General features: G+C 34.6%; 1 protein-coding gene across 7 annotated transcripts in view; it reads left to right on the top strand.

Annotated features, from left to right (window-relative positions):
• LOC150097375 (serine/threonine-protein kinase Sgk1-like) overlaps positions 1–21,630 on the top strand; it is a 163,959-nt gene that overhangs the window by 32,898 nt on the left and 109,431 nt on the right. For all 7 annotated transcript variants that reach the window (XM_090407384.1, XM_090407387.1, XM_090407389.1 and 4 more), the window contains exons 4-6: positions 2,793–2,902; positions 6,626–6,733; positions 13,828–13,905. In XM_090407384.1, coding sequence (XP_090263510.1) covers positions 2,793–2,902; positions 6,626–6,733; positions 13,828–13,905 — 296 coding nt within the window. The remainder of the gene's footprint in view (positions 1–2,792; positions 2,903–6,625; positions 6,734–13,827; positions 13,906–21,630) is intronic.

Genomic DNA, 21,630 nt, shown 5'->3' with positions numbered 1-21,630 from the left:
GTAAGAGGACAGATATTTCGTACTAAAATTAATAGTACATCTTCAGTGTCTGTAATAGGAATGGAATACAAGCAAAACGTTTGGTGGATCACCTATTAAAATACAATTGTTACCGCGTGCTAGGAAATAATAGAAATAGCAAATTTAATCTAGTAAGATAAATGATTTTTTACATAAGATAAAGTCTCCCAGATCTTTGAGAGAGACATTGGTTCCAAAGAGATGGTTGAGGATGAATGGATGAGAACATAGTATCAACCATCTCTTTGGCACGTTACGTCGATGATGTTTTTGCTGTTTGGCCACATACTGAAGATGAACTTTACACTTTTCTACAACAGATAAATAACCTTCACCCATGCATCCAATTCACTATGGAAAAGGAAAACTCTGGTACTTTACCATTTTTGGACATCCTCCTTACTAGAACGTCTTCTGGTACCTTATCTACAAGCGTCTTTCGAAAACCCACATTTACTGGCAGATACATTCACAAAAAAGTCTGCGCACCACATGTCTCAAAAATTTGTCATTCTTAAATCTCTAATTCATGGAGCACATTAAAGTTTGCTCTTCCCCAATAATCTTACAATAAGAACTTTCCATCATTAAAAAGTTAATGGAATCAAATGATTACAACTCCAGTCAAATCCAACAGATACTTGACTCTTATGTTCCAACATAAGAGTCGATTGGAAGTATCTGTTGAATAAACTACAGTTTCTTCAACAGTCCGCAGAGTTCCTATTCCGTACATTCCAGGAATCTCAGAACCTATAGGTAGAATTCTGAAAAAGTATCAATTGATTCCAACATGTATTCCTATGAACAAAATTTCTTCTTTATTACCTTCTACAAAGGATAAACTGTCTTCTCAATCTTTGGCTGGCATTTACTAAATACTTTGCGAATGCGATGTCTCTTATTTTGGACATGCTGGCCGTTCTTTGGAAAAAAGAATAAAAGAACATCAATATTATATTGATTATAATAAACCTCTAAAGTCTGGTCTGGCACAGCACAGTATTGACTACTGATAGTGTTCAGTGGGATAAAACAGCTCTCCTTCATAGATGCAGATGAACGCTTATTCAAAGAAAGTTGTGAAACTATCTTGCACCGACTGAATTTAAATAGAAATGACTGTGTCTCTCTTTCAAAGATCTGGGAAACTTTTATCTTATGTAAAAAAACCATTTATCTTAATAGATTAAAATTTGTTATTTCTATTATTTCCTAGCACGTGGTAACAATTGTATTTTAATAGGTGATCCACCGAACATTTTGCTTGTATTCCATTCCTATTACTGTTACAGACACTGAAGATGTACTATTAATTTTAGTACAAAATATCTGTACTAATTAAAGATATCACTGTGGTTTTTACGTTTTGCTTTATTATTTAATTACTATGCCACAGGTTCCACTAAAAATCAATCGTATGCTGCAAAACTTTGCAGAAATACGTTGTGCATTATATGGAAGTGATTAGCTGAAGAAAAGAGTAGTTCAAAATTCAATACCAGGGATGCTGTGTGATGTACCAAATGTAGATGTTTTGATTTCCCCAGTATACCACAAACTGCATCCTTTGCAGTGTGTATGTTCAATGGCAGTATGTAGCTGTTCAGGACTGATTTTGCTCAAGTGCTGGCAAGCTACCGGGATGATCCTGATAAAGTCTTCGAGCAATCTCCAGAGTCAGAAGTCACAGGGGGTCAGATCTGATGAATGAAGTGGCCATGTAGTGGAAAGACACTGCTGATCACTGGCTTCTGTGAAATGTTCTTGAAGAACCTCCTGTATGGATTCATAGGACCTGACTGAGAAATGTCTTCAAAGAAGAATGGTCCAATGATAAATAAAGCTTTAAACCTGCAGCTGACAGTAACTTTGGCTGAATGCAAAGGAATTTGTTCAATTGCATGTGGGTTTTGCATAGTCCGTATACCTAGCAATTGTGGGTATTCGCAGCTTCGTTCAGGTGAAAGTGAGCCTCATTTTCCCACAAAATCATCTACAGCCAGTGTCCAATTCCACTTGAACAAAGAATGTTAAAGCGAATGTCATTCAACTTTCAAAGTCCTGCAGGCATGACTCCTGTGTCAGGGTTATCTTGAATGGGTAGAAATGCAGAATCTTCTGTAGAATTTTCTAGATAACTGTGTGAGACACATCCATGTGTCTTGATACAGCATATGCAGGAACCAACACTTATTCATGGCTTGCTCCCTAACTGCAGTAGCAGCTTCATTCACTTGTTGGTTTGTGACTTTTGCCAGGTCTAACTCCCAACAATCCTGTTTCTTCAAAAGACTAATTATTTGTCAGAGCACATGGAGATAATGGTTCTTTTCAACATTTATTCAGGTGATGAAATTTGCAGATTGCAACAACAGCATTGCAATTAAAGCACATTGTGGCTAGGACAGTATTAACAACCAAAATAAAGGGAAAAATCCGATGTCCATCATTTTAAACTCTCTTGCACCTTCTGAGTTGCATGATATCCATATTCCATGCATTTGTTTACAATGTTTTTTTAAGCAAAGTTTCACAGCATTTGGGTCACCGGATAGCACTCCATAAGACCTTAAACAGGACTGCCTCAATTTTGATCACCTTGTATATTAAATGGGGAAAAATACATTTGATATTTTTGTTGTATAGATCTTTAACCATACATTATCTTTAACACTTCTTTTCAACACAATGCAACATTAACATACTTCATTCATCTCTTCAGATTCTATCATTTTTTTGCTAAATTCCAGTATGATTTACTCATTTAGATTACTGCAGCAGAAGTGATCTGTTCTATTTGATGGAATCTCCTATATCTTTTAATGACACAAGATTGTATGTTGCCGAACTTGTTTCGGCTATAGCTTATATTCATAAGGTAAGAAATTCATTCATTACATAACTATTTCATTATAATGGAAATACTAGTGAATGCATTATATAAGATATCTTATTTCAATTCAGATATTGCAAAAGCTCAGCTACCATTGGGCAATGATTACATTATTAATTTTTTTATATACTGTTGTAGTATTTTACCAAAAAAAAATGTGTTGTACTAATGTTTTCTTTCATAAAAGGAAACTTGAGACTATTTCAGAAAGAAAGTCATTTCCTGAACATGTACCCCAAATGATATATGTAATTATTAATGGCCTAACACAAATTGTTTGCCTACCTACTAGAACGTTTTTTGAGGTATTAGAGAAAGCAAGTGACACAGTGAAAAAGGAAAAGTTAGTCCTTGTTGGAGATCTGAACAGCAGAGTAGGAAATGATTACCTGCTATACAGAAATGTTCTGGAAAAATTTGAAAAAAAGAGCAAAGCTGATAATAATGGTAACTACCTCCTGGATTTCTGTTCAGGACATGGATTAGTTATTACTACCATGTTCCAACACAAAATGTGCACAAATTCTCATGGAGAGAAGTTGCAAGAAATGTCTCATCGACTTTATTGATAGTGATGTTTTCCTGATGATTCAGGACATAGTAGTATATGGAAGATTTAAAATTGAAGTGAGTCATTTAGTGTCGAGTAGGATTAATATTGAATTTCATATCGATAAGAATAGCCTGTAAGAAAGTTTTGAAACAAAGTTGAGCAGCTATCAGAGGTGAGCTGTAGACCCAAATACACAACTGTTATTTAAGAAACAATAAGACTGAAAACAAGAACCAAACTTTGCTGATCCATTGGCAAACACTGAAGAAAAGGTTGATTGATTCACCTAGAGAGGCAGGCAGTAAGGTTGTTTGTAAGGTTAGAAAAATCAGAACTCCATGGTGGACTCTGGAAGTTAAAGCTTAGTCAAGGAAAAGAAGAAAGCATATTGAAATTTCTGCAAGTAAGTCACCTTGTGCTCTTAAAGAATACGGAGAAAAGTGTATAACACTGTGTTAAACTAGCTAAACAAGTCTTGTATATTTTGGTAAGAACATAGAAAGGAAGGTGGCAAAATATTCTGGGGGCTATTTAAAAATTATAAATGGAGGAAAGATACTGTAAGAGAAATCAGATGATAAAGGTGACATGAAAACTGAAGATGAGATATTCTAAATGTCTAGAATAAGAAGTAAATTGCTAAATGAAACAAGCATTGATAGCATAGTAGTAGAAAACACTCAAAAAACCTGAAATGTGGCTCTTCATAGAAAATCATGTTGTAAAATAAATCTATATCTTATGGCTGAAATTATATATAAAAGGATCTTTTATTCTTGTTTATTAAGGATCATTCTTCATCACTGAAATGAAGACTTTTAGGCTGTTGATAAAAGGCAAAAGAAAATTTTTGCTTTCCATAAATATAATATGGCTGTAAAATATTAAGAGCAGAGCCAAGAGGCTTCAATTTGGAATTAGTAAGCTACTCTAAAGAGGATATTATGGATCCATCTGTATTTCATTTCCAAATGTAGAAAATTTTCAGAGCTTAAGAAACAACTTTCTCATGAGCTGTTGGATAAAATTTTGAAACTCTTAATATTTTCTACATTTAATTATAAAATACAAATGGATTCATAATATCCTCTATTACAATTTCTTTATTCCAAACTAAAATGGCTTTGCTCTATACTTATTTGATAATGCACCTATGAAGAGTTCAATTATGGATTTAATTTATTGACTTTGTGATATAAGATTGCTGAGATCTATTTAACCTACTCTACAGCTCTGTCTCAGCCATTAACTACAACGAACCACAACTACCATCATCTACTCCAACACCACTAGTATTTTTGCAGACAATCGCAAACATCCATGCCCACAGCCTTTTGGCTGGAGAGCGGATACGCTAACCGCTCGGCCAACCAGGCCAGCAAATGCATCCTTTTAAGATTATTCGTTAACATCAAATGTTAACCCTTTTACTTTAGATTCTGACTGCTTACTTGATCTTGCATGGTATGATATTTCAGTTTCATTTTGTATTACAAATTCATCGCTTTTCTTGCATTTTACATGATTATTCATAGATGAGTCTCTCTCTCTCTCTTTTTCATGCAGATCTTTTTATTTGATATAGTTTACATTTTGCAAATTTTGAATCTTCACATAAATAGTAAAGCTTTCAAATATTACTTTATTATTTATAGCAAATTATTTTTTTCAATATTTAAAAAATAATTTCAATACTGTTAAAAACACCAAAAATGTGCATATAACAAATACAACAAGCCTTTGAATGAAATGGCCAAAGTTAAGGGGATGCTTTTCCCTGATTTGTTGCATTTGTTATGACATGTGACGGGAATTTTTCTGCTTTGGCTAGCCGAAGCCTAATTTTGAAAAACATAAAGCAAAATCAAATGCTCAGTGCATCCCTAGACAGTACTATATGATTAAGTTTATGGCATTAATTTCCTGTCAACAATTAATCTCCAAATTAGTCTATTACATGTCAGCACTCCAATATTGCCATATCTAATATCTTGGTTTAGTAGAGCATTTCTGGCTGAATCAATACACCTAGATTCTTGGTTTTCCTTTAGGTTGTTTCTTGTCATCCTGGCAAAAAAAAAAAAAATGCTTGTTTTACTTTCCTCTTCTCTCCCATTCTGTTTAAGTGGTCAACCATACCAACTTAGATTATCTCTACTCACAATTTTTTGAATGCCAACAATATAAAGTTCCTTCTTAATATCTTCATTTTTAATATGATTCTGTCATTGATGCCATCTCCTCACTCCCCTGATATTTCTCAGAACTTTCATTTGTGGTCTTTGAACTAGCTTAAAACTGGTTTGAACACTGTCTTGCATGCTACTAATTTAGTGTTATGGCTAATTTCTCTTATTGTATATAAATTTGCTCCCTGCGATATCAACACAACTGGCTCCCCACCAATTTTATTATTGTGTTCTTTGTTTTCATCCTTAAGTTGCCATCTTCACTAAAAAAAAAATGGTATCAGTGGGAGAATCATATTAAAAATGAAGATATTAGGAAGAATCTTGACTGTTAGCATTTAAGAATATATGAGCAAACTAATCTGAGGTGATGTGGTCATGATGTAGTTAAGATTTTTTTATTATTATTTTTTTTTTTTTACAAAAAAGAATTAGCAGAAGACCAACATGTAGTGGATTGATAAGTCACAAGCACGCTAGTGCCAAAATTATGAAGTCTTGACAATATTGGTTTGCTAACAAGGGAAATTCTTGACTTACAAAATTTGATGATGATGAACATCATTCATATTGCATGCTGGAAAAAAAATTGGGAATGCAGTGGATGATGAAACATATTTACATTTCCATCCCTTAGTGTGGCCTAGTATCACACCAGAAAAGCTGAAATATAGTTCTTTAGAAAAGTCCAATGTTTGAACCATTAGGAACAGATAAGTCACAAGTTTTATTTGCACATAACAAAGGAGTTAAATTATTGGAACATTTGAATCAGCTGATCATATTAATGAAGTAATGTCTAGTGAGGATAGAAAACAGCTGAATCTAGATAGATTTTTTTTTAATAATGAACAGTATATTTTTAAGTATGTTAAGGAAATGTTTTTTTTTTTGTAATAGCCATCAAAATTTTCTAAAAATGAATTCTTTCTTCATATTAATGTTTACCTATTTTTTGTTTAATAGCTAAATATTATTCATCGAGATATTAAACCTGAAAATATACTCATTGATGGTTCTGGACATATAAAGTTGACAGATTTTGGACTGAGTAAAATGTTTACTAAAGATGAGGTAAATATTAGGCACATAATTAGAAGCAGCTAATTGAATAATAAATTTTATGTCAAAATTTGTTAATTTTATTTTGTAATTTGCATGTTATTTTTGTACCTATTACTTATTATTTTTCAGTATTATTATTCACTGTAATAACTTCATAACCTATATAATTACATGTCACTTATTGTTTGAATGATATCCTTGTGCTATGTTGATTTGATAGTGAATGCTCTGGGTAAACAAGGAATTTGCAGTCTTTTGAATTGGAATTGCACATTTAGTGATTTGCCATAGTTGCTTAATACATTCATTGCATGATCTTTTTTGTTTCCAGATTTCATAATATATCATTAAAAAAAAAGTTTTATTATAAATTCTGAATTACTAATAGCATGACAAAAATATATTAGAATGCATGCTAAGAACATTCTGGTTTTTTGAAGAGTGAGACATTGTGTGATTTAATTCGGATTAGTTTTTGGCAATACTAAATGCAATATATTGATAAATTTTTTTCTGTCTGTATGGTGCATTACATCAGAAGTCTCTTGAGTTGTAAATGTAACTCCAGAAGAGTTTGACAATCAGTGACAAGGAGTGAGAGAATGTTGCTTGCATATCTGTATATCATATGTGAACATCATTAGTCATTTTTGCACATTTTGGAAAATTTATATAAAGTCTTTTTGAAATTATTCCTGTGTAATTGAAGGAGTAGGCAGAGCATAATGAAATATCTGCAGTTTTTATGCTGTGTGTGAGAGAGGAGAGAATACCATCTGATACACTTTAGCATCTGTGCAGTAACTTTCAATAAGCATACCATATGCATAAAAACATTTTTGAAATAAGAAAGAAAAGTCATTTAAAATTCATATCATTTTAATGTTTTTGTATAATAATAAAAAAAAAAAAAACCTCCCCCCCTTTTTTTTTTTAGTTGCATCCTTTAGATCCTGATTGAAAATTTTCAAGTCATCCCTGTTTGGGTTCACTTAGACCACTTTTAATTGAAAATTATATATTATAGTACATAAGCTAAAAACAACTGTTAATTTGTGATGATAAATCATATTTTTAAACAAGAATGTTAGTATGTAATGCATAACATTTAATAAAAACAGTTTTAAAACTGAAGCATATTAAAGGATGATTATAAAGAAGTAAAAAAGTTATGGATGAGAATAAGTACAAGGCAGTCTGTTTAATGTGTCTGTGGAAGAAAATCATGTTGCATGTATTATTAATTCCCACTACATCAAACTTATGGAGACAACAAGAATATCTTTAGCATAACACCTTGATGCTCTGTTGCTTGAGACTTTTTTGGGTAGTTGGTTATAGTAATTGTCATGATGGGTTTTGCAAGAGAGTCTGTGTTTTGATTTTGGTTGCCTACAGTAACAGTAGTAAATGAAGCTTACTGATTTTTATATTAATGAGTGTACCAGTCTTGTGCTGTGATTTTAAAGTTGTGTTTTTTTCCTTATTCTACTTTTCTCTTAAAACTGACATTGTATTTGTTTCACTATACAATAGGAATTTGTTAAGTGTTAGAGTTTTTGTTGTTGCCATTCTGGGCAGATGTATGTTACCTGGTGGAAGGTTGAAATTATCATGATACAATTATTCAGTTTGTTCCTTATTGCTTAATCATATTTCCTATTCTTGCTTGAAAATTATTTCAGCTTGTGCATGCATGTAGATGTCACATATGCAAGACTGTTTCCTTTCTTTCTCTCTATCTACTTAATTTTTTAAAATATATTTATATTACTCCATATATGAAGCTACAAGGCCTGTAGCAAATGAATGCTATGTGTGGGTAGGAGTCAAGTGCAGAGTATTCTGTTGTTGTTATGTTTGAAGTGCTGGAAGTCTTACAATTTTCTTTTTTGGCTTTTGACCTCTTGCTTTATTCTGTTCTCAGTTCGACTGATCTCTTGCTGTTACTGCAGCCTTTCAATGTTGTGCATAGTCCTGTGAAGGATTACATACCAATGTGTTATTTCTTCATTCAGGTCTTCTACATTCTTCTGAACTTCTGCCACCTCACTTTCAGTATTATCGTTAGAGAATAATTTATGGTAAGGTTACTCCACAGAACTGGGGTAAATGGAATGAAAAATGAATGGGGATAACAGATTCAGTGAGTTACCAGTTCAACTGTGAAAGGATGTTGAACAGTTATTGCTCATATAAGTAACAGAAATTAGGGGGTTGAAAGAGGTTGAAAGAGGCAGTTAAACAGCTTAGCAGCAGTAAGGCCCCTGGGTGCAGATGGAATCCCAGCAGTTAAGGCCACAGGGGATGTAGGGATAAGAGTGTTTCACAGATTGATTATAAAGATATGGGAGACTGGTTTATGTGGGGGGGGGGGGGAATTGACAGATTGAATGCTAACAGTACCAATGAAAATATCTATAGAAGAGAAAATAAACTGACCTATCAATGAGATGGTATCTAAAGAAAGTCAGTGAGGGTTGGGTGGAGAAATGGTCAATCAGTCAAAATGCCCTCTTCTCTGTATAATCAAGAATTTTTAGAGGTTTTACATGCATCATTCCAAATATTATTGTTAAGAGAGACCTTCAGGGACTCATCGAGGAAGGCCACTTACTACACGCATGGCATGCTTTTAGTCTGGGTGAATGTAACACCCATGGTGAAAGACTGTTGGAATTTGCCCATACTAACAGATTTGTAATTACCAATACTTTCTTTCAGAAACACTCACAATGAACTTGAGCATTGAAACTTGGTCAAGGTGCCAGATTGATTACATCCTGGTTCTCCAGATGTTGAAGACAAGCATCTCTGATGTGTATAATTGTCCTGGAGCAGATTGTAGTACAGCTCATTAGCTAGTAAGAGCCAAAGTAAGACAAAGTTGGAGACTAGAGAGAAGAACTCACCTGAAATGCTTTGAGAAGGATCAGTGTTATAATACAGGATATAGCCAAGAAGTATCTCTCAATTCAATTAGAAGACCAAGAGACACATGGATATCAGATTCAACATGGAATCGAATTGAAAGGTGGTCGGAGAAACAAAGAGATATGGGGACTGAAGTATACAAGAGATTACATGGAGAAGTCAGAAAAGCCATCAGGCAGGACAAGGTAAATTTTGATGCTAATAAATGTGAAGAGATAAAATTCCACATGAGTCACAATTATAAAAGGATATTTCATGTAGTTCATGATTTGAAGTACAAGTTAATCCCAAATTGAATGTTATCAGAGACAGCAATGGAGTAGTACTAACAGAACTGGAAATCAAAAACAGAAGGAAAGAATAGTGTGAAGAACTGTACAGCAAAGAAGATAAGGAAAATTTGGAGGAGTCCTCTCAACAGGGAAATTTCAATTTGGAACTTTCTCCATTTGGGCATGAGGTTGAAAGAGCAGTTAAACAGCTTAGCAGCAGTAAGGCCCCTGGGTGCAGATGGAATCCCAGCAGTTAAGGCCACAGGGGATGTAGGGATAAGAGTGTTTCACAGATTGATAATAAAGATATGGGAGACTGGTTTATGTCTAGAAACTGGAAGAAGTCTGTATTCATATCACTACATAAGAAGGGAGTTATGAAGGATTGCAAGAACTATAGAAAAACTAGTTTTAATCTCTCATGCAAGCAAGATTTTATCAAAGATCATTTAACTAAATAGGATTAAGTCCAAAGTTCAGGAAGAGATGTCTGAGGAACAAGCAAGTTTTAGGAAAGATAAGGGTACCAGAGATCAGATCCTTTGCTTTAGACAGATATAGAAAAGTATAAAGAATTTACTCTCTATGGTAATGTGTTTCATAGACTACTCTAAAGCTTTTAACCGTGGGAAGTAAATAATGGATTTTTCTTGACAAACTATCAGGTTCATAGCTAACTTGTAACAGTGAGAAAGAAGCCATGATATGAATGGTGTTGGATTAACTGATTGGCTTCAGGTTAGAAAGGGAGTTAGGAAAGGATGCCTTCTCTCTCTCTCTCTCTCTCTCTCTCTCTCTTCACCTGTTTAGTGTCTATGCTGAGGACATCACTCATGTAGCATTGGGTGAGCTTAAGACAGGAATTAGGATAGATGGCAGATGGATCAGTAATCTGAGGTACACTGATGATACAGTACTCATTTGTAATGACAAAGAGGAACTAGGACAAATTCTTGATGAAGTTAACAACACAGGACTTCAGCTTAATCTTAACTAGACATATTATGGTTCTCAAAAGGAAATAAAATACAGACAAGGAAGCTCCTGAGAAAAAAGTGTACCTTAATGGAGAAAGAATTTAGGATGTAGGGAAGTTTGAGTACCTTTGGATCCATTATTAATGTGAGGAATCTCTGAAGATGTCAGAAGATTAGCAATGACTAAAACAAGTCAGTCTTGTCTAAAATCTGGAAGGATGGATTTATCTTAACAGGAACAAAGTTGGGGATTTTGGGTGCAGCGATTTTATGGATTTGGAACCTAAAGAAGTCTGATAGCTACTTTTGAAATGTAGGTTTTACATAGGGCTGCTGAGGATATCATATACTGAAAGGTAGACTAACAGACAGGTGCTAGAATGGATTAGTAGGACTTTAAGGCTCTTTAAAGATATTGACAGAAGAAAGTTAAATATTTTGGACACATTGAAAGGATGGAACAGGAAGGAAAATGATTTCTCAAAAGTAATAGAAGGCAAAGTTCCAGGAAAAAGAGCAATGGGTAGACAGTCAGATGGATGGAGTGACTGATCTTCAGAGAGTTGAAGCTACATGAAAATTATACAACAGAACCACCTGACAAGGACTGGTGTTATGTCCCCTACTTCCATATATATATTAGTTATTTAACCTCAAAGGGATCTCTTTGTGTGACACGTGATATCTCTGGTTCACAAAGGAATAGCCCGAGAATCGAGCCAAAACCTATGTGGATGATTCTTCCTAACCAACCTCTCGTTAAGCCTAAGAATATTTATTTTTCACTGTGCCACTTAGGACCCTTAGATTAATTGAAATATTAATCAAGAGGTTGGTAGAGAGCTTCGCCAAAGTATCTCAAATAATTGCAATCGTGACAGAAAATTTACACTGAATGAGTTCCCCGCTTAGATCCGTATTATTTCACAGGTGGTGCATTAAATTCCATACAGACACAGGATTTAGTTAAAGAATAGCAAACATTTATTTAACATAAGACATACAATACTATTTACACAAAGAAAGTTTTTCAGGGTTAAGAATTAAATTAAGTCTAACAGTATTAAGTCACTCAAATGAAATTCACATTAAGTTTCAATAAACCTTATATATATCTCTTCTGATACAACTATTTAACACTATGAACCTTAATTAAACAATCCCTAATTTTATATCCTCACTCTAGACATAATCTTATAATTGCTTTTATAAGCAGACATTAATCTAATACACATTTCATCATATTACTCATAATATTCCACACACTTGTTTCCCTTTGTCCTAAAGTCCTCATAATAATTGCCTCTGGGTTCTTTGTTACAATAATTCTATGTGAGATTAAACTCTTAATTCACACACGTGCTATGGGCAAATCGTACACTCTTAGTCACAAAGGATCATACAGGCACCATTCAATTAACCTTAGTTATTCCATACAAAATATCCTTTATACACTACAAATTTTAGAATTAACAATTTTTTTTCTTTAAGCATTCACTCCGAAGATCAAATTTCTATTATAATATTCTTGGGCAAGTTTAACAATTTTCAACCACACAGTGCCTATTCATTTAATACTTTCTTTAAATCAAATTAATCACTTTCCTACAGTCCTTATTTTTAACTATTCTTAGAGGTCTTCGCTGATTAATTCTTTTACAATTCTTAGATTCTGCTTTCACACACAAATCATAGAACAAAATTTTACTCATCTATATGCTTTGTCTTCTTTCCCTCCGATCGACGATATGCCAATCGGATCTTCTTTATGGACCTCTAATTTCTTAACACTTCATGCTGTATAGCCTGCTACTATCTGGTGGAAGTTTGGAATCAGGATCTTCGCCAACAACTGTTCCTTCCGCATGCTAGCAAGGAAATCGGCACCTAGATTCGCAGCTGACCACAACGTAAAAAAAACCCAGGACATCCCCGAGGATCTCAGGAACACAGGACTAAGACCAAAAGACCTCGAGGGGGGGGGGGTGATTCCAACCTTTTATATCACTCTCCTATCGGCCGCTACCATAAACTTGGCCGTTCACCCGAGACGTGACCATCGTTCGTGATAACATCCGATTCTCCCACTACTTGCTAGCACGGGACAGTATGGGGTAACGGTTTGCTTTCCCCCATTCTTCTCTTGGAGTATACGTAAGCATAGAATTTTCTTGATTGTTTTCCCTTTTTCTTTTATTGTTTTATAAAATGAAAAACAATTTGACCAAAATTTAAGCATTACTATCAATACAACGTTAGCATATCTTCTTAAATATTCTTTCCATTTCTTAAAGTAAACACGGTTTTTTTCTTTTTACACTAGTACACAACCTTTCCTTTAGATATTTTACAATTTCTTCCTTTCTTTTTCTTGTTAATACACTTGGTATTTAAAGTACACATTACTATTACCCAGATAACAAGTATTTTCAGTAAGTATTGTATATAGTTTATACTCTGTTATACAATGATAAGTAGAATCTTGACATTCTAAGCTTATCAGGGTATAACACTGGTGTGACACATCACTCAGCATCTGAGTGACAATACGGCATCTGTTAATGCCCAATCAATATGTGTATAGCTCTCCAACATTACCAGATTTTTCTTATTGTTGTCTATTTCCATATATAATTGGTCATCTTCATTATAGACTGTGCTTAAAATAGCTGAAATATTTTACTTGTTCTGAAGTTTTTTTATGTTCCTGTCTATTTTTATAGTTTTGATCATTTTATTGCTGATTTTGATGCTAAATTTGTTAAAGCTGTTGTTCAGTTAGTTTAGTGTAGAATTTAGTTTGCCTTAAAGCAGAATTATTGTCACCAATATATGCAATTATCATATTGTTTCTGTGAACTTATGAGCTTTTTTTTTTTTTTTGAAATGCTGAAATTTAAAATGAGTTTTCTTAAAACAGGTACCAAAAACAAAAGGTAGTGTAGGCACAGTAGAATATATGGCTCCAGAAGTGATTTTGGGTGAAGAGTATGATTTTGTAAGTTTAATAATTTTGTATTGTCTGTAAAGATACTTTGAAATGTTTTTTTTTTTAATAGTTAAAAAAGACTTTATAGCTGACAATATTGATATAAAGCATGAATAAAGATTAATTTTTAAAATGTAAATTCTTTACTTTTATATAACTTTATTAGGTGGAATAGAGTTCAAAATGTATTAATTTTATATCGCATACAGAAAAGTATATTCTTTACTTTTGGATAGTCCCTGTTTCATAATTTCACTTTTCATTATTTTCTAGATACATTAAATACATTGCATCTGAAAATGTATTGCTCCATAAAATTGTTGTTTGAATAGGTGAAGAGTTGACACTTTTTCTCCTGTGATCATAAAATGGCAGCATAACTGGAAACGGGTTGTGTTTTGCAACCTGATCAAATTTTGGCATGTTAAGTACTGTTCTTGCAAAATTTCATTGCCAGTTGGTAAAGGGGGAAGGAAGTGACTGTCATGTTCTGGACATGTTTGAGTTGAGTGTAATGTCTTTTATTTGTAATGGTGAGTTCTGGCTGCTTGCCATGCAGTCCTAATTCCACACTCAGTGTTTTCTATTTCTTTGAATCATTGAAGGAGCATTTACTCATCAAAAGTAATGTGCAGTACACTTTCATTTTTTGCTAGTGATTTCTCTCTTACACAGTAAAACCTCATTTTGCGAACTTAATTCATTCCAGAAGGCTGTTCATATAATGAAAAGTTCATAATGCAAAACTATTTTTATCATAGTAATTAATGTAGAATAAATTAATCCATTCCACATGAAAAATTTTCATCTATTATCATAATTTAAATAAAAATATAACATGAACCTTACCTTTACTGAAGATATGGGGGGGGGGAATTGTTTTGAAGGTGAGTCACCCTCTATAAAAATGTTGGGTTAACTGCTCCTCAGGTGTCACTGCTCTTTTCTGTCTTTTTGTGGGTGGACTAAATGGTGATCTTTAGTTTTGATTACAAACTTATTTAGAGTTTTCTGAGTTTGTCTTGTTCTTGAAATTTTTCTAAAATGTGCAATGATATTATTAAACATGTTAATACTGTTATTAACCATAGCTACATCAGGGTGGCACTTTTCTACAGTGGTTTGGATTTTTTCCCAATGCAAACACAGTTCTTTAATTTCAGCAGTGGAAATGGTTCCCTTACTGGGCCCATCCTCCTCTGAAAAAAGTTCCTTAAAAACTTCCTCATGTTGCTCCTTTTGCAGTTCTTTCAGCTCCTAAGTGGAGCTGAAAGAACTGTACCAACTGATCCACCAACTCCTCTACATCAGCATTGTCCACTTCTAATCCCATGGATCTGCCCAGACACAATTTCATTACCAATAGATTCTGCTGGCTCTGCAGGAAAGCCTCCAAAATCTGTGCCTGTCACACACTCAGGCCACTATTTTTTCCAGGCAGAGTTCATAGTTTTCAAAGAAACCTCCTCCCCCTGCTTCATGTTTTATTTATAAGCCTCAAACAATGCAAGATGTTAAAGTGCTTTTTCTAAAAGTCCCTGAGGATCAGATGTCACTTTAAAGCACCTTTGAAAAGAAGCCTTTGTATAAAGTTTTTTTGAAATTGGAAATGGCCTGCTGATTCATGGGTGGTATTAGGATAAGAGGAGTGATATTAGGAGGTAGAAATTTAACTTTTATAAAATTATGCTTGTCCAAATCATCCTCCGAGCCTGGGGGTGCAGGGGTGAGCAGGAGCATTGTCCAGCACAAGAAGTGCTTTCAAAGGTAGATTATTCTTTTCAAGGTAGTTTTTTTTACACTGGAAGCAAACACTTTGTGGATCCACTCTAAAAAAAAAAAAAACTGCCTTGTTACCCAAGACTTACTGTTAGATATCTTCACATCACATCGAGTTTACTTTTTATTACATTGTTTGATTTAAACAATCTGGAAGTTTCTGAGGGAAATCTAACAAAGGTTTAATTTTATAGTTGCCACTAGCATTACTACACAACAAGAGTTAATGTTCCTTCATCGGTTTGTGTCTTTTTCTCTTCTTGTGTGATATAAGTTTGCTTAGGCATCTTTTTCCAGAAAAGTCATGTCATGTCACAATTAAACACTAGCTGAGGAATAAATCCCTCTGTCTCTACATAAGTCTTAAATTCATCCACAAATTGATTAGCAGCCTCTTTGTTAGCACAGGAAGCCTCTCAATTTGTTACTATACTATGGATCCCAGTTCTCTCTTAAAATGCTCCAACTATCCCCTACTAGCTTTAAAATTGTCACTGTCGGCACTGGATTCCAGGGTTGAACGCTTAAGGTCCATTATGTACTTGTTCAGTGTTTTCACAAATTATTGCCTCTAAAATACTGTCACCTGCCCTTTTGTTTATCATTAATCCACACTAACAAAAGTTTCTCCATTTCCTTAAGAGCCTGAGATCTTCATCATCAAATTCCTGATGTATACCCCCAAGGGGTGTATAGGATATTAGTACTACATGAAAAATTGCATCATTCCTATCTACAATTTTCTTCCAAATCAGTCTGTTACCTGTCAAGACTCCAACATTATCAGATCTTATATTTCTATCTTCTAAGGCACTTTTTATTGTATCAATCCACCTATATCTGTCTTCCTCTGGGTCTTTTTCCTACCAACCTGGCAGAGAACATTTCTTTTATTAATCTTTCCTCTCCCATTCTGTTTAGGTCACCATGCCACCTCAGATAGCTCTGCTAATGCATTCCTGGATGCTAATAAAGTCAAGTTCTTTGGTAATGTTCTCATTTTTAATATGATATTGCCATTGAGGCCATCTGATCACGCCCCTAATCTTTTTCAGGACTCTCATATCTGCGGTCTCTAGTCTTTGTTCAAGTGTTTTATTTCTAACCCAGCTCTCAGAACCATAAGTTAAAATTAGTTTGAACACTGTCTTTTATACAGCTAATTTAGTATTTTGACTAATTTCTTTCTTGCTCCATATAAATTTACTTAGTTGACTTCCTACCATTCCAGCTTTGTTGATTCTCTTGTCTATTTCCATATTTAATTTATCATCATGACTAAAAATCGTGCCTAAGTAGCTGAAATGTTTTACTTGTTCTATAAGTTCTCCATTCATGATGCAGTTGGTATTTTCAGTGCTTCTTCCTATTTTCATTGTCTTCTTGTTGCTGAATTTCATACAATATCTGTTACACCAGTTATTCACTTTAGTCAGGGAATCTTGCAGACTCGTAGCAGATCTATTTAGAAGTATAACATCATCTGCATAAAATAAAGAGCTGAGATTAACATCTCCAATTTTGATATCAGGTTTAATACTACTTTCCTTCATAATTTGATCCATATAGATAATGAATCACAGAGCGGATAATGTACATCCTTGTCTGACACCAGATTTAACATTAAACCACCTTCCTGTACTTCCTTCAGTTCTAACTGCTGACTTACAACCCAAATAAAGACTAAGTATTGCTTGATAAGGCTAAAAGTATTGCTTGAGAAATCTGAAAGTGCAGTACGAATGGAGGACACCTTAACCAACTTGTTCCACACATATAGCAGAGTAAGACAGGGATGGAATCTGTCACCAGACCTGTTTAATCTTACACTGGAAGAAGCAACTAGTAAATCCTTAAAAATGAAGACTCCTGAATCAAAACATATGGGGAAAAATGTAACAAATTTGAAATTTGCAGACGACATTGCGTTACTTGCAAGCACAGAAGAAAATCTACAACGAATTTCTGATAAAATAAAGGAAGATATGTCTAAAATTTGGATTAAACATAAATATAGACAAAACAAAGACTATGCAAATAGGAAACAGAAATACCGATCTGGAAATTGATAGTAATAGAGCAGGTAGAAAACTTCACCTACCTTGGAGGTTATTGAGTACAATGGTGAAATTACAAAAGATATAAACAGATGAATCACTCAAGCATCCCAAACTTTTGGATGACTTAATAAAATATGGAAGTCAAGAGACATCAAACAAGTAACAAAAGTAAGAATCTATGAAACAATGGTCCTCCCAATGGAAGTGAATACTGGAATCTCAAAAAGGCTGAAGACAAAAAATTATTAACTACTGAAATGGGTTGGCTAATAAGATTACTTGGGCTATCTCTGCTGGATAGACTAAGAAACAAAGACATAAGGAAATGACTAAAACAAGAAATAACAATAATCATCATCAAATATCTGCTATGTACCCTCAAGGAATAGAAAAAATCCAAGAAAGAAGACTGCGATGGTTTAGCCATGTGATCAGAATGGGAACAGAAAGACTACCAGCTAGAGCCCTGAATACAACCATGGAAGGTAAAAGATCCAAATGGTGGCCAAGATGGATTAGATGGACAAACAAAATAAAAGATGACCTGAAAACCAAATCGCACCAAGTGACACCAAACTGGACATAATTGTTCGGACTCTCCAGGGACAGACAGAAGTGGAAAGAGTTCATTCATCATCCACATAGATGATGGAAGAGAGGAGAAGAAGAATGCTTGATATATAATGTCCCATTGACACCATATAACTAGCGTTTTGAATAGCGTCTCTCTCTTGGCACCTTGTCACATGCCTTTTAGATCTATAAAACTTAAATACAGATATTTGTTACATTCTCATAGTTTTACAACTGTTTGTCGTAAAGTGAAAATCTGATCGTGGCAGCCTCTATTTGGCCTGAATCCAGCTTGTTCTTCACCATGCTTCTCTTCCACAATCTTTCTCAACCATTTCTCAAGTATACTTGCATATATCTTACCAGGAACACTCACTAGAGAAATCCTCTGTAATTCTCACATTCAGTTTTATTTCCCTTTTTATGTCTCACTATGAGAGCTCTACTCCATTCATCTGGAATTCGTCCCACTGCATAGTTCAGGCCTTCTGAACTATAGGCACAAATAAGTCTCATTGTCCAGTTCCCCATTCTCATATTTTCCCACATTACTCTACTTGAGACTGACTGCCATTCAAGAAGATTAGCCTTGTATTTAGTGTTGAATACTATGGCTACTCCTTCTTTTCCTTGATTGTCATTGCCTGAATATAATATTTTGTATTTATTGCTCAGAAAGATCTCACCACTTTTTGCCTTTTTTTGTTTCAGTCACCCCTATTATATTAATCTGGTACTTATCCAATTCCTCAGCTAGCTCCATTTCTTTGGCATTCAAGCTTCTTATGTTGATAGAACCGATTTTGAACTCTGATGTTGAGTTGAGGTGGGTTTTAGGATTTGTTCCGGTTGCTAACTTTTCGCTGTTTGCCCTGGTTTCCTGGTGAAAACAACGGGGGTCTTGTTTAACCAAGTGATGCCCCAGCTGGCATGAGATTCTGTCATGTTGAAACATCATTTTATATTTTGGTTTAAGCCAATAAGAATACAATTTGGTCGGCCAAATCCCAAATTTCCAGCTGATCTTCATTCGTTTAGTATCCAGGTAGATACAGGTTGGCACATGAGAAGGTGAGGATTGGACATTAAGTCAGAAGCCATGGTTGGTTCTCCACATTCCTTTAAAGGCTACGTGGAGGTTTCCTTTCAGTTATATAGCTTTGACCCTTAAGCCTGAGATCTTTTAGGATACAAAGTTTTCACTCCTTTTGTCACATAAACCTTTTTAATCACATCTCTATTTTTAATAATAGTACAGATTGTCGATTTTGCCATGTTATAATCTTTAGAAAGTTCAGAAATGAGTTCCATTTAGTTATAAGTTAATTCTTGGGTTCATTAGTTGGTCTGGGTGCTATCTTTTTCTGTTTATTTTCATCACTGCATTTTTTTAGGAGCCATATTAGCCATAGTACTTGAAATGTCAACAATTTGTTCACATTTCAAGAGCTTTGAGCATCAGTGCATTCATAAAACAAACGTTCGTAAATTATTTTTCAATGGAAAAGTTCATGAAACGATTTGTTCGTATAAGGAGGTTTTACTCTTGTGTGTGTGCATGGCAAGATGCCTTGGTACAGTGGTTGGACAAATATATTCAGTGAATGAATACTGATAATCAGGGAAAATATAAGAATGTCTGAAAGATGATATATTTGAATGTGCTATAGCATTATAGTAAAATGCATGAGAGTTAATTGGATGAATTAGACTGGAGCAGGCAGTTGCATAAGAAGAAAATTTTATGAAATCCAACATCAGAAGACAGGTGATGACAGTGGATCAATGTAAGAAAGAAGACTGAGAGAGAGCAACAGCCATAATGAGGAAGGTGAAATTAGGAAAAGGAGCTAACTTTTCAGGCCTAGATAAATCTGAAAAGTAAAATGATGACCAGGGAAGAATAACTAGTGAACATTGAAGGTAGTAAAGTGTCATATGATTTAGAAATAACAAAATTGTTAAAGAATCACTTTAGTAAGATATAGTTCTCACAGATTCATTAGCTCTCAGGATACTGAGATGTAACTAGGTGAAAGAATAGATGATGAGTTGGAAGTATTAAAGCTTGAAAAGATGGATTCAAACAAGGCAGTGGGATTGAGATGATACCAACAAGGATGCTGAAGGAATGTGCAAGAGAATTAGCAGTGCCTCTGACTTGTTCATCTTGAATCTTGACAGTTTCTAATGAGTGAAAGAAATGAAAATGAACAAATCGAAAAGGAAGTACAGGGGTGGAGATAGGTCAGAAGTAACCAATGATAGACTAGTCAGTATCTTTGGAGTGGTCATTAAGACATTGGAGAGACTAATTAGGATCTGTATTCAGAAGTAGATAACACCTTAATTCTCTACAGGAGACAGCATGACTTTGCTAAAGCAAGACCTACATTTAACAAATTGTTCACATTTTAACATTGATTGCAGGGTTGATTAAGAGAAATGGATATACTACAATACTTTTGGATTTTGCCATAACCTGACAGGGTTCCACATCATGGTATGCAAAACAGGCTCGTGAAGTTGATAGGAAAAAGCTTGATTGGATGACAGGTATCAGAGAATAATGCATGGTGGTGCCGAGTCTAAGAAAAGTGCAGTGACCAGTGGAGTCCTGTACCTGCACTATTGTTAAACATGTATGTTAATAATGTTAGTTTTGTTAGTAATATACAGGGTGTTCGGGATAAATTTGACAGTTTCGTAAGGAAAAAGAAAATCTTCTTTGTATCTATTAAATTTAATGAATTGACAAAAAAACATTACAGGCAGAGTTAATTACAATACTATCAACAAGATTTACTCAAAATAACCACCATTAGCATCGATCACAGCATCAATTCTGCTTCGGAACCTCGAACAAGCTGATGCTACAGTCTCCCTGGGAAGGGCCGCAAAAACTGTTTTAATTTTATCCATTAACTGGGCTTTTGTATTACTGGAAGTGCGATTGGTGTCTTTTTCAACTGCGCCCCATACAAAATAATCCATGGGGTTAAGGTCTGGGGAGTTTGGAGGCCAAACATTTGGACTGGTGAAGTCGTAGAAATTTTCAGACAACCATTTTTGACTTTTCCCAGAGGTGTGGCAAGGGGCCGAATCCTGCTGCCATACATACGGCCTACCATTGGCTACCCTTGTTATCCAGGGCTTGACTACAGTTAGCAACTCCACGAACAAAGCCCAAATTCCAATGCCAGGGTTCTTCAACACCTGTTCCTGCAGATTTGCGAGGAATTCTGCTGTACGAACGCAATCAGATCGTCTGCTAGGGATCTTTCTTCTTGCTACATCCTCGTAGTCACCATTGCAAGTCTCT

This window comes from Typopeltis vanoorti, chromosome 17 (genome assembly GCF_054136105.1).
Source record: "Typopeltis vanoorti isolate ZY-2024b chromosome 17, IOZ_Tvanoo_1.0, whole genome shotgun sequence".
NCBI lineage: Eukaryota > Metazoa > Arthropoda > Arachnida > Uropygi > Thelyphonidae > Typopeltis > Typopeltis vanoorti.
Note: the sequence above shows the minus strand (reverse complement) of the source record. Positions and strands in the feature narration are given on the sequence as shown.